At 31.9% G+C, this 12,762-nt stretch overlaps 1 protein-coding gene across 5 annotated transcripts in view; it reads left to right on the forward strand.

Annotated features, from left to right (window-relative positions):
• The first annotated feature begins 2,201 nt into the window (after positions 1-2,201).
• The window catches only part of LOC117115020 (hepatocyte growth factor receptor-like), a 76,452-nt gene continuing 65,891 nt past the window's right edge, over positions 2,202-12,762 (forward strand). For 3 of the 5 annotated variants that reach the window (XM_033258653.1, XM_033258654.1, XM_033258657.1), the window contains exons 1-2: positions 2,202-2,347; positions 4,920-5,776. In XM_033258653.1, the coding sequence (XP_033114544.1) occupies positions 4,963-5,776 (814 nt within the window). In that variant the 5' untranslated portion in view covers positions 2,202-2,347; positions 4,920-4,962. Of the gene's footprint in view, positions 2,348-2,429; positions 2,535-3,925; positions 3,944-4,919; positions 5,777-12,762 lie in introns of those variants that run through there. The other 2 variants (XM_033258655.1, XM_033258656.1) reach the window with 2 other exon arrangements.

The following is a 12,762-nucleotide window of genomic DNA, read 5'->3' on the forward strand; positions in this document are numbered from 1 at the left end:
AGCATTTTTGGGAAATTGACTCCTTTTTTCCATCCCAAACAAAATATTATTAATAAGTCAACATGGTCCATCTCAGTCATCATAGCCAGTCACAAAATTAGGAAGGTTGTTTTCAACAGCAGACACACGTCACACACAACAGAACGGAGTGCGTCAAAACGAGTGTTAATTTTTAGTGATAAAGATTATTACGAAACGTCGTAGAATAACTGGTCTTTTCGTTCACTGTGGCAAAGAAGAAAACGACAGGTAGTCCTTTAAGATGGGTTATTTTCACAAAAACGTGATACAATAATGAAAAAATGATTATTATTGTTCATTTTCAATTTTTTTCTATTCTTCTTTCTTCCTCTGCTTCTTCCATATTTCCGTTTAAATTTAATTTGTTATACTAAATACATATTTACGCATAATATTTCTATGTATATATATAAATTTATATCATTTTAATACAGATTTACATATTTTCTGTAATCTAGAAATAGACTTATGTATACTTTGTGTCTGTATTTAACATGTTTCAATATTTTGCTTTATTTAAATATCAATTATTATAATAAATTTTAATGATTACATTATTTCATATAGTATTTTAAATAAATTTATAAACAATTTTAAATATTTAAATATAAACTATGAAAGTAAATACACGTAGATTAGATCAATAAAAATGGACATATTAGGCCTAGTAATCTTTAGCTATTCATTAACACGAATAACATTTTCAATATTCTAATCAATTTTTATATAATCAAATTATAGACAAACCTTTGCTAAAAAGGTAAACTTTCTTTATGAAAAGGCTTCTTCTATGAATGGAATGACCTGTTCGAAGCAGGAACTCCTGTAGACCAAACCAAGTACCGTTACGATGTTTAGTCGTACGTGAAATCCACTCACGATGCAGTACCGTTACGATTTTTAATCGTATGGGAAATCCACTCACGAAATATTTTATAATTTTATTATATTACCACCTTTTTATTACATAGATCTTTTTCAAAACATAACTACCGGGGCCCCTAGGCAGACCTCTGGACCCCACGCCCAGAGAACCCCCATTGAAATGACCTGGCTACGGGCCTGAGTTAAGAAACTTAAAGATTCGTTTAAAATGCGTATTTCAAAGCAGGGTACAGCGTTGACAATATAACCAGGCTTAGAAAATATTATGTTATCACATGGTAGAAAGATAAGATATATGTGTTAAATATGAGAGACATTAGACCCGAAACGAGTTACCGGTATTCGTTGTGGTTAGGCAATTCTTACAAAAAATAGATGCGATCCTCTGGAATTACAGAAAAAAATGCCCTATCAACAAAAAAAGATTACCAAAAGGATAAAAGTGGTGAATGAAACACTACATTGTTGTAAAACTATCAGTAAATGACTGAAATTCAGGTTTAAGTTGACTGTATGTCATGTCAAAACACATTCAATAGAGGGCACTATAATGAATACGTGAATTTGAATTACTGTACTGCAGTCACAATCAGAACGTCACTATTTGTGTTAGTGCGCCCTCTATAAACAAACTTCTATATACTGTAAATTTTTTAGGAGAATGTACTGTCAACCATTTTCGATCAGTTATTACCCCAGTTATTGCGTTTTTATCTGTTGGCCTATTGTTTAAGAATTAAAAAAAAAAACACCAATATTTTAAAAATAATTTTAAGTGCTTTTCAAAACTCTGTGGGTGTTTCACTATTCTTTACGATATGAACTCTTTCAAAATACATAAAGAATAATTTTTTCCATAATTAAGATTCTTAGTTTTAGCTTCTAGTATACTGACAGTTGTTCTATAAATAATATAATATTTTGCTGCACGGGGAAACCAAACACAGAAAGTTCCAAGCAAAACAAATACAATGAATGAAACAATATCTTGTAACGTGACGATGTAGATGTTGGCGTCGGCGACATTAGCATATTTCCATTGGGAAGAAAGGCAGAGAGCGCTAAAATTAAGGGTGATGGGCTTCTGAATCTCATTCTCTGCCACTTTCCCCTCATTCGATGGGGGATGACATCTGCTTATATGTTTCTGAAAACCACGATCACAGAATAATATATATTGTCTGCCTCTCTAACATGCTTTCTTTCTTTACGCGTGAGTGGCGTTGGCGTGGCGGTTGTATTGCATAATAGGAGGTGGGGGCGTGTTCCGCGTGACGTAGTTGTCATCCAAAAATTCCTTGGTGAGTTTCTCAGCGAGCGTCCTCAATCTTTGGTATTTCTACAACTGTCAGTTTACGTACGTGTTGATTTCGTGTGAATGTAGTAATTGGCTGCTCTCAAGTGCTAGCGACTATTTTGTAATTACCATTAGAGAAAGAATGTAAGTATAATCAATATCCAATACAATTTACCAAAGATTTGTAGGCATGCCTAGGAATAGTAAGAGTACTATTATTTTTAAGACCTCTGGAATGGTGGTTCATCAGTGCCGTCGTCGACCGTTGAGTTTGTACTGGGGTTTGTGACTTGGAGGAGGGATTGAAACGTCAAGTCAAGTACTTATTAAAGTAGGCCTACGTTTTCTTTAATTGTGTTCAATGTAGTGTAGATGTAATAGTTTAAAATATAAGATTTTGATAAAACAATTAAGCTGTAATTTTATAAAAGAACCTGTTTTGATGTTTCCTTGTCATTTTCACGGGAGAATCTTAACGGTAGTATTATAATTATCTGGAAACTTAATTTTGAATTTGTTCTTAATCTTTTATGACAGTACGTGGCATTTTACTGTACTAAACATCCATTTAGATTGCCGTAGATACGATATGAGTAGGCTAAATAATAAAAAGCATTTTCCAAATATTCTCTGAAATGCATCTTTTCATATTAAATTAACAAGGCAGTGGCTATTTTTCACCAGTCTTATGAATTTCTACTTTTGATTGATGTTAAAACTAATCCAATCCATTCCTGAAAAAAGTCAAAAGACTAATAGATGGATTCAGGAATGGGCGTCACATGTCCTAACTTGGGTGTTGTTGAAAAAATTGACTGGCAAAGCAGTGTTTTACATGGAGATTGCTATTGCGGCCGTCGATTTTTATTGCTATAAAAGCTCATCATATTCCCAGTAAACTACTGTAATACCAAAGTGATTAGAAATTAAACTTGAGATTTTTAACTTAATGGTTTGCTAATGCTGTAACGGATACTCGGTGCAAACATTATTTTTTGAAAAATGTTAGGCCTACACTGTAGGTCGTTTCACATCTACGGCATAGTTAGGTAGGCATGATGGTCTTCGACCCGCGAACTATGCTACGGTGTTAGGGCTGGCTAAGATTTTATGTAGGATCACTTAAATTTCAAAGCATACAATCCTAGGAGAAATGCTAGGATAAGTAAATCAACACTATTTTAAACAATCATATTGCCTTTTCTAGCCATTTATTTCTCATGTTGACAGGTGGGTGGTTGTTTTCGCAGCCATACATTATCTTTTCCTATACTATCGCACTGTAAAATTTTATGTCACGTAACCGGCTGTAAACAAACATCGCCGAATCCGTCTATTGCAATATAAAGTAAATATTTTTTTATTCCTACCATAATTAATTTTATTAATTAATTAATTATAATTAACATAAAATGATTTCCCAAAGAATATTAATTATAGTCATGTCATAAAATTGTCCAATGACAGACTTTGCATTACAGTATTATGTATTATCTAAAAAAACATATTTTCATCATCTTGTTCCGTCTCGGGTTGAAGGTTGGCCACCATGTTTCTTCATCTCTTACAATTTTCAGCTTTCCTTTTTGCATGTGTATAGGATGTTACTTTCTTTATATATATTCATGTTTTCTTTATATATATTCATGTTAATTATTATTATTATTATTTCAATACAAATTTTCTGTAAAACAAGAAAATATATTATATTAGTTTAATACAGTTATACAATTAAAAAGAGTAAGTAGCTGGTGTTGTGGCAAGTGCTAAACATCTCCCAGTTTCATTGTCCCAACATTTTTCCATTGTTTTGATAAGTTTTTATTACTATTTTATTTTATGTAGCTTTTATATTTATTGTGATAATCTAATAATAATAATTTATTAATATATATTGCACAAATTCCATATGAAAATATGTTATGCAATATTGTGTAAGCACAGGAAAACAAATTTGTTTTTTATACATGACAATAAATTCAATTTTGGAATCTTGAATTAATAGCATTTTTTGTGGTATTTGTCAAACTAAATGTTTTATATAATTTTATTTTAAAGTTAATATTTTTATAGTGCACAGTGTTCTTCCTAGAATCATGGGCAAGCGTCATGGTAACCATAATTGGGTCTGACACAAGGTATTTTTAATAATTAGGAGGCATTCAAATGTCCTAAATTGCACTTTTAGATTATATAGAAGCAGGGAACAGTTAAATAATTTAACTGTTCCCTGATAAAAGCATCATGGAAAATGTTCCAAGCATCATGGAAAGTGTTCCAAGCATCATGGAAAATGTTTCAAGCATCATAGACAACTATCAAGCATCATGGGGAAAGTCCCAAGCGTCATGGTACCAAAATGCTTCAGGGGCCTCTTGGGGGGAACACTGGTGCAGTTTATGATTGATCCTTAACCTCTACAATGGCAATTTTAACTATCAATATTCTGCTAACAATTGAAACTATTTTTAATAATGAAAACTAGTACATTTGGTTTTTATTGACATACAAACCTTCACAAATACTTCCAAAACTAATTGGTCATTATTTTTAAGTTACTGTACACACTACACAATCAGATAACATAATATAAGAGTGTACGGTAACTTAAAAATAATTGGTTATTATTTTTAAGTAACCGTACACTCTAAAATTATGTTATCTCATTGTATATGATTTTTATCTTTTTACTAAATCACTTTCTATTTCTCCTCAGGAAGATATATGATTTATAAGATAAAGACTTAAAGCAAAAGATAATGGAGAAATTAATGATGAAACTGTTAGCGTTGCTTGTCTGTGTTGGTGTTCCGTCAGTTTATAGTCGTAACATTACCGCATTTACAACACGAGAAGGAGACCTAAATCATATTGTTATTCATAACGTGACTGGACGAATTTACGTTGGCGCTGTGAATGGTATTTTTCAATTAAATAGTAATATGCAATTTGAATTTGAATACAAAACAGGACCACAGCTAGAAAATGTTCAGTGTTTACCCGAATCGGATTGTGAGTATTTCCATGCATCAAGAGATAACGTAAATAAAATTCTATTAATAGACTACGAGAAAGAATTTCTTCTTGCGTGTGGAAGTGCTATACAGGGAACATGTACAATTCATTCGCTGGATATGATAAACCCAATCGAAGATCACATCTATTCAGAATATAACATAGAATATGATTTTGTTGCGACAGAAGGCTCCGTGGTAGCTTTCTTTGCCCCCGCTCCCCCCAATCCCTTGGCGCAGGAGTTCGGTCTAGGGCTGTACATTGGAGCAACACGTCAAACTCATAGACCGGTTGATTACATCACTCAAAAAGCAGTCTCAACTAAACGATTGCATCTGACAAATGGCCGCTATAACTTCCAGTACGCGTATTATGATGCTAATGTTAGCATCCATACATACATTGACTTTTTATCCAACTATCGAGATACTTACAAAATTAACTACGTACATGGTTTTAGTCATGATGGATTTAGCTACTTCCTCACGGTCCAGCGTATCATTGCTGGCAGTGCCCAATATGAAACGCGAATTGTTAGAATATGTCAAAAGGATAAAGGTAAGATAATCTTCATTTTCATATTATCACCTCATTAATTAAATATGTGTGACATTACCACCATACAAATTGCATACTCAGTAAATTGATTATTAGCCTTTTCAATCAAAATCACTTCAGTTGGACAGTATGATTGATTAACTTGTTTATAAATTGTCATTGTTCATTATTAATTACTTTAATGAACAAAAAGCATGTGTACGTATTCAGTCACTGTTAATTCCAAAATTTCATACTTTAAACATAGATACTCGATGTATGTATTCAATGGTAAACCATAAAAACGAAATTTACAAGCTAAGTTTTGGCTGTCAGTTCTACAGAATAATAACAATGTAAATTACTGTTTTAAATTTACAGTACTGTGAAAAACAAGCTTGTCTTTGAATTGGGCATGAAGTGATGAAAGTTTGCCTTTTTTTGGCTAGTAGTGTATTTTGGCAAAAATGTTAAGCATTATCTGTACAAGTGTTGGACAATCAATCAATCAATCAATCAATCAATCAATATCAGCTACTATCTATAATTGATAGCTACAATTAATGACTCAGATATTTTCAAACATTGAAACCAAACATAGCCATAGTTGTGTAATTAATAAATATAAATAAATGTAGTTTATAATTAGCAATTGATTGTTTTTCTTTAAACAAATATATTATCACCTTAGATGTGTCTAGCATATATGCAGTATGAACCACATGGACAAAACATTCCGACGTAAATGTACATTAGTTAGCCTGCACTGCTAATATTGACGCACAGTTTCTGATTTATTTGCACACATTTGTTCGCAAAATTGAAGTAATTGAGCCTGTAAATTGAATTGCCAGTTTGAGGGATATTACGACTGGTCGCGCCATTTTTTACGAGAGACTGACTTTGCTCTAAATAAGTAGTAACATGTTGGTGCGCGGAAATGTTGCCATTTAGCATTTTGTAATTTATTCTCATTGACATTTTCATATGAAGGTGATTAGAAAAGCTTCTCAGATGAAATTATTCTGTTGCGGAGTTTTGCTTTTTATATGTCTATATTTTCAAATGAAGAATATATTTTATCTTATGCATCAGGATTCTATTGGCTTGTGTCCTGATTTAATGATTTAGGAGTGTGATAGGGATGATGATAATGTTTTAAAGATGATGGTGATGATCTCATAATGAAAATGATATACTGTAGGTGATATTGATTGAGATAATAATTGCAAAAATAGGTAGTGGTGTATCTAGAGGAGGGCGCGGGGGCCCCCGAGACTGGTTTGGTGGTCCTTCTTTCTTGAACGTTTAAACCTTTTTTAAACATTTATAATTTTCTTTAAATATTGTAAGCCTTTAATATAATTTAAAATATTTTAATGTGCTTTTTGTCAATGGGTGTTACGGAAATTTGATGTAAATAATTTGTTTTTCTTAATCAATTTTAATGTAGTTTTGTTTGCGAACTTTTGTAATTTCTTCGTTAGAGACAATACATTTTATCTTGTATTTTGTGAGGTGGTGGTTGTAAAGATAAAGGTGATAATTAAGATGATAATGATAATGATTGATAGTTGATTATGAGGAGAAAATATTGGATGATGATGCTTGATGATAACATTATGACTCATTCAAAAAATTATTAATGATAATATTGAAAATGATAATAACTAAGTAACAAAAAACCTATGAAAAATAACCTGTTTGTAATAAAAACCTAGTAATAAATTAATATGATAAGGGAAAAAAAACAATATTTGTTTTCACTACAGTAGGTTATCAAATTAAATGCATAATAAGAATAATATTAATTTCTTTCAATTTGTTTAATAATGTAAAAGCGAATCAAAGTTTATCTGGATTTCCTAAAGAAATTTTACTATGACTAGTACAGTACAGATATCACTGTTAATGTAAGTCCTGGGTATCAAATCCATCGATGAAAGGAATAGGAAAATATGGTAGGGATCACGTTTTTATCCATTAAAGTATCTTTCAGAATAATATAATGAGTATTGTTTACTGTACCTTCATGGTCTGACTGTCCTTTATATTATTTTAACCCTATTGGAATGACAAACAAATATCGCATTCTGTGAGTCACAAAGTAAAAGTAACACTCTATAAAGCCCAGAAATCGCAATAGTTAAAAGGTGTTATACACTGTAACTGTACCAAGGACGTACAGTAGCGTTCAAGCTTGGGTTTTGACTTGCCATAGATGTCACTCAAAAAATTTACATATTTATGCCAGTCGTGACAAAGCATTGGTGCTCAGTTAGATTTTTATGAGTTCTCTCGGACGGAATTATGCCTATTATGTTTAGTGATATGACTAATCAAAATGATTTTGATCTTTGCAATTTGAAATGACAAGAATCAAATCTTGCTGTTAGCAAACATCGTGTTTTCTTGATATCTGTTTCAATCGTAAAATTGGGAAAAAAATGTTTTGACAAATTCCCATAACTTAATCAAGCTTGATTCGCTGATAAAACATTCTTGCTATCATTTTGTTCAGCTATTTTTAGAGTCTAAAAACATTTTTTTTTCTGAATCAACCCTGTAAACAACCAAGTCTTAGGAAAGATTTTTTGACGTCAACTTGAATGCCATTTCTGTAGTGATTGATGTCGGGTAGTTGAAGATACTGTAGGCATATTTGCTGCTTTTGTTTCTAATAAACTAATACTTACTAAAATTTAATCTTTGAGGAGGAAATTTTTATGATATAATTTCAAAAGGAACGAGTGATGTTGAATTATTAAATTTGGTAGAATAAATAGTATTCATTGGAGAGGCTGGTGAAAAGAATTTCAAGTTATCAGAAAATTTACTTTTTGCTATGTTGAACTGCATACTTAAGCTTGTTTTTGGGCTTCCTTTAAGGTTATTATTATTTATTATGTTATTTTTTTCTTATTGAGAGTACGGTACTGTAATCTCATTTAAATGTCAAGACAACATGATACTGTACTGTACATCACAGGTGGGCAAAGTGCACCCCGCGGGCCGCATGTAGCCCGACAGCGATTTTTTTGCAGCCCGTGAAATTAAATTTAAAAACCTTACAGTATGTGTGCGGCCCGCCAAGCAACATTGGCTTGAAAACACCTTGTTTTTATGGCCCGACACCGACCATATGTCAAAAGTATATTAAAAACTGAGAATAAAGTGGTGGAAAAGTGGTGCTTGGAGGTTTTGGGAAGCACACTGGCAACATCTAAGTTTGGATGCCTCCCTTGGTGTTAAATCAAAAATTCACTTTGGTCCTCCGACCGATTTTTATGCCCACGCCTGCTTGTACATGGTGTACTGCAAGTTTTATCATACGTTTACTCACCATGCAAAACTAATATTTGAAATTATATAATTATTATTGAATGAACAAATAATATTTTGTTTTTAAATTGTATTTATTGAATTTTATATTATAGCTTACATGACTGTTATTGATAATAATATTTCTATGAAATGCCTTTATGTTTTTATTCTGGTTTGACAGTGTCAATACTGTAAATGACTAAATAGATAAAATTTTATTGTGTGTGTAAAAGGAAAAAAGAAATTATATTAGCTAATAATATATATAAATCGTAAAGCATTTCCTCTGGAACTATAGCTATTGCATGCTCTCACATTCAACATGTCTTGCTTTTATGACACCTTGAGGGAGATAGCATTCTCGTTTGATCTCAAAATCGATGTCGTTTGTCAAGCCTTGACATTGCGATAAAGATTATATGTTGTCTGTATGTTTGCTTCCATTTTGAAGATTATTGAAGCAGATTGATGATAATTTCGTGCTACAAGTCAATCTATAGTTGTATATGCTTATTGCTTTTCTACAACAGTATTAGACAGTTCCGTGTTTGAGAAAATGTACGCGTTTTGAAGCTGATTGTTGTATTAGCTGTTGTAATGAGGGAAACATTCAAGAATTTAATTGTGCCACAATTCTGTGACTACTGTACTGTACTGTATGCTAGGAACTTGAGTGGTTATCTCATAGTAAATATGCATTCTCATTATGTAACATGATATAGTCATATAGTTTACTCAGCTTTGCAATAGATGAAAAATCTTAATTATTAATTTCGTTTTAAACAGCAGCATTTTTGGCCGAGATCAATTTGTAATGTATAGTAATTTATTAATTTTATTAATTACTCTACATAGGGTACAGTTAATTAAAAAATGTAGTAAAGTTTTAATTGATTTATACAGATACATTATCAATTTTTCTGATTAAATTTTAATTTTTTGATGGTCATAACTGAGTATGTTGATAAAGGTAATGTGTTATTATAAAAAAGATAAAAAAAAACTAAGATTAAATTGAATCACTTTCTATTATGTAAACATAGGGTACTTGCTAGAAATTGTGTTTTAGTCAAAAATCTGTACACAATTCTTTGCACTATCATTACAGGTTCTTCAAGGCTTGTGTCTTGAGCATTATGTGACTGGATCACTTCAAGAAGTAATAGTTAGAGAGATGTGCAAAGATCAATTAAACATTCTTTGTAAACACTTTAAAGGCAATCATTCAAAAGCATCGTTGCCCAGCACCCGAATTAGAGAGAGCGTTATTCGTACGACAAAATAATTGCATGTTATTTCCATAGAGGAATTCCTCCATGTTATTACAGTCTTTAGATATGTATTGGTACTTCAGCCGAGGCCATCTTAGTTTTCCATTGTTTAGTATTTATTTAGTGCTATCTCAACAAAATATAATTAAAAAGAAAAAAGCATTTGTGTGAGCATCAGCATCACTGAAAGAATTCTTTGTAACTTATGTTTCTCTTGAACGTCATTTGATCTTGTTTTTGAGAGGTTTTCGGAGAAGGCTGAAAAAATTTATTGGCTTACAGGTATACAGCTGTAGCAAGTATGAAGCCCTTGTTTATGCCTGGTCATTGGGTCTACTGTACATATTGAATTGTGTTATCTTGGCAGCCATGATTGACCATTGTATCTCTCTAAAAAGGAAATCAATTTTATGATAGTTTTCCATTCACAACTTGATATTCAAGGCCACTATATTGGTCTTGAAATTCTCCCTTATTCTTCTTATAACTAGTGATAGAGTTTCTCATGTAAGCCGACAGTAGTTTTTAATGACAAATTAGTGACAGCCCAGTTGAATCCAAGGTATGGGTGTTACAATTTCAACTTTGACCTTTCTCTAATATTTAGCTTCAAACCCATGCAATAAAAATAATTTATAATCAATATTAGTGTAATTGGTATCAGGTGATTGAACGCTGTGTGATTGCGTGTGCATTTCGGTTTATTTACATTGCTACATATATTATAATGCAAATCTAAAAACACCGTGCTTGTTGTTTGTTTATTAAATTAAGGGGAAATTGAGAAATTCATTAGATTATTGGATTACAATTTGTCCGGCCTGATATATGGAATTCTGATTTATTTAAAAGGGGTTTATTGTGCCCTAGATTAACACTTGAATTGGTAATTACTTATCTTATAAACTAATTATTCAATCAATCCAAAAATATAGTAAAGATAATAAATTATTTTGAATTTAAAATTATTTTCATTTGGGATTTTCAATCTCAAAACATAGCATGCAAAAAAATAGAATAAAATTTAAAATATACTCTAAGTTTAGGGTATACTAATTACTTATCATATGTTTGAAAATATTGTTCAAATAATCATTTGCTGATGATATAATTTATCCTCTTTGAATTTTAAAATTTCAATGCATATTGAAATTAGCACTACGCACTTATCTACTGTATTGTGAAAGTGTGGACATCCCCCTCCCCATTTGAAAAATTCTGGATATCCCCCTATGAATGTATGGTATTAGTAGGATGCTAAAAGGTGTATAGTACTGTAGTATTAGTGCCTATAAACAAGAGAGCTATTAAATTCAATTGAAGTTTAGTATAATTTAACTCATAAAATTGGTAATAGTAATCAATTTAAGGATTGTTTTGAAAGTCGGTATGCAAAAACTTAATTAAAAAAAATTGATACCTGGGGTGGATCCATAAATTTGAAATAGAGGGGCCTAGAGAAGGACTTTTACCAATAGGGGGTAGACCCACCTCAAACCCAGCCCCATGGTGGGGCTGAGACAAGACAATCTATGGCACATCTAGTTGGCTGGAAATGGTACTCTCATGTTTGAATTTGTAATGCTGTATATTTTTCTTTTATTCTCCATTTTTGTTTATAATTTTGAAAAATTTTGTGGGGGGAGGTGTGTGGCCTGGGCCGGTTGGCTTCCCCCCCCCCCTCCTCCTCCAACCCAATCTTTCAATCTGGAATACACTGGATACTTACAGATAATTCTGGAAGTAGGATGAAAAATAATAAAATAGCATTGGAATTTAGCATCAACATTAAAACCTTTAAAATCATACATGTATGAGAGGGTTTTAAGCGCTGTCTACACTATCAAATTTTGTGTGACAAAAAGTGTGATATGCCCATATATGGGCATGATGACATCACACCATGACCATATATAGGCATAGCATTACTATATATGGGCTTGTCACATTTTTTTGTCAAAGAAAATTTGATAATGTGGCTAGAGCTTTATATTTCTTCTTTGAAACAAATGAAAAAAAAAACTAGTTTATTGAAATTTTTGAATTTTGATTAACGTATGGCAAGTGTCATGTTGTTATTAGTCATAGTCTGTTTGGAATAATCGTGTATCTATAATGATCTCATTAAAATACAATCAATATTTCAAAAAAAAATTGTTGACATTAGATACTTCATCATAAAAATGTAGCTACTCTTTCCCAAGCAATAAAATGAAAGTACTGTAGATATACAAGCTATTAGGGAGCGTCGCCAAATTATCCTACCGCGGTAAGCCTTAATCTACCGCACCGCGGTAGACACAAGGCTGTATATGCAGAAAATTTGCATATCACATTGCATACAAGTCTACCGCGGTAGATAGAAACTGCCTTAGGGTGTAACCTTAGAACCAAGGACATCAACCTATCAAC

The sequence above is a fragment of the Anneissia japonica genome, unplaced genomic scaffold, assembly GCF_011630105.1.
Source record: "Anneissia japonica isolate Jap-2015-1 unplaced genomic scaffold, ASM1163010v1 scaffold24_len2511860_cov200, whole genome shotgun sequence".
Taxonomy (NCBI): Eukaryota; Metazoa; Echinodermata; class Crinoidea; order Comatulida; family Comatulidae; genus Anneissia; species Anneissia japonica.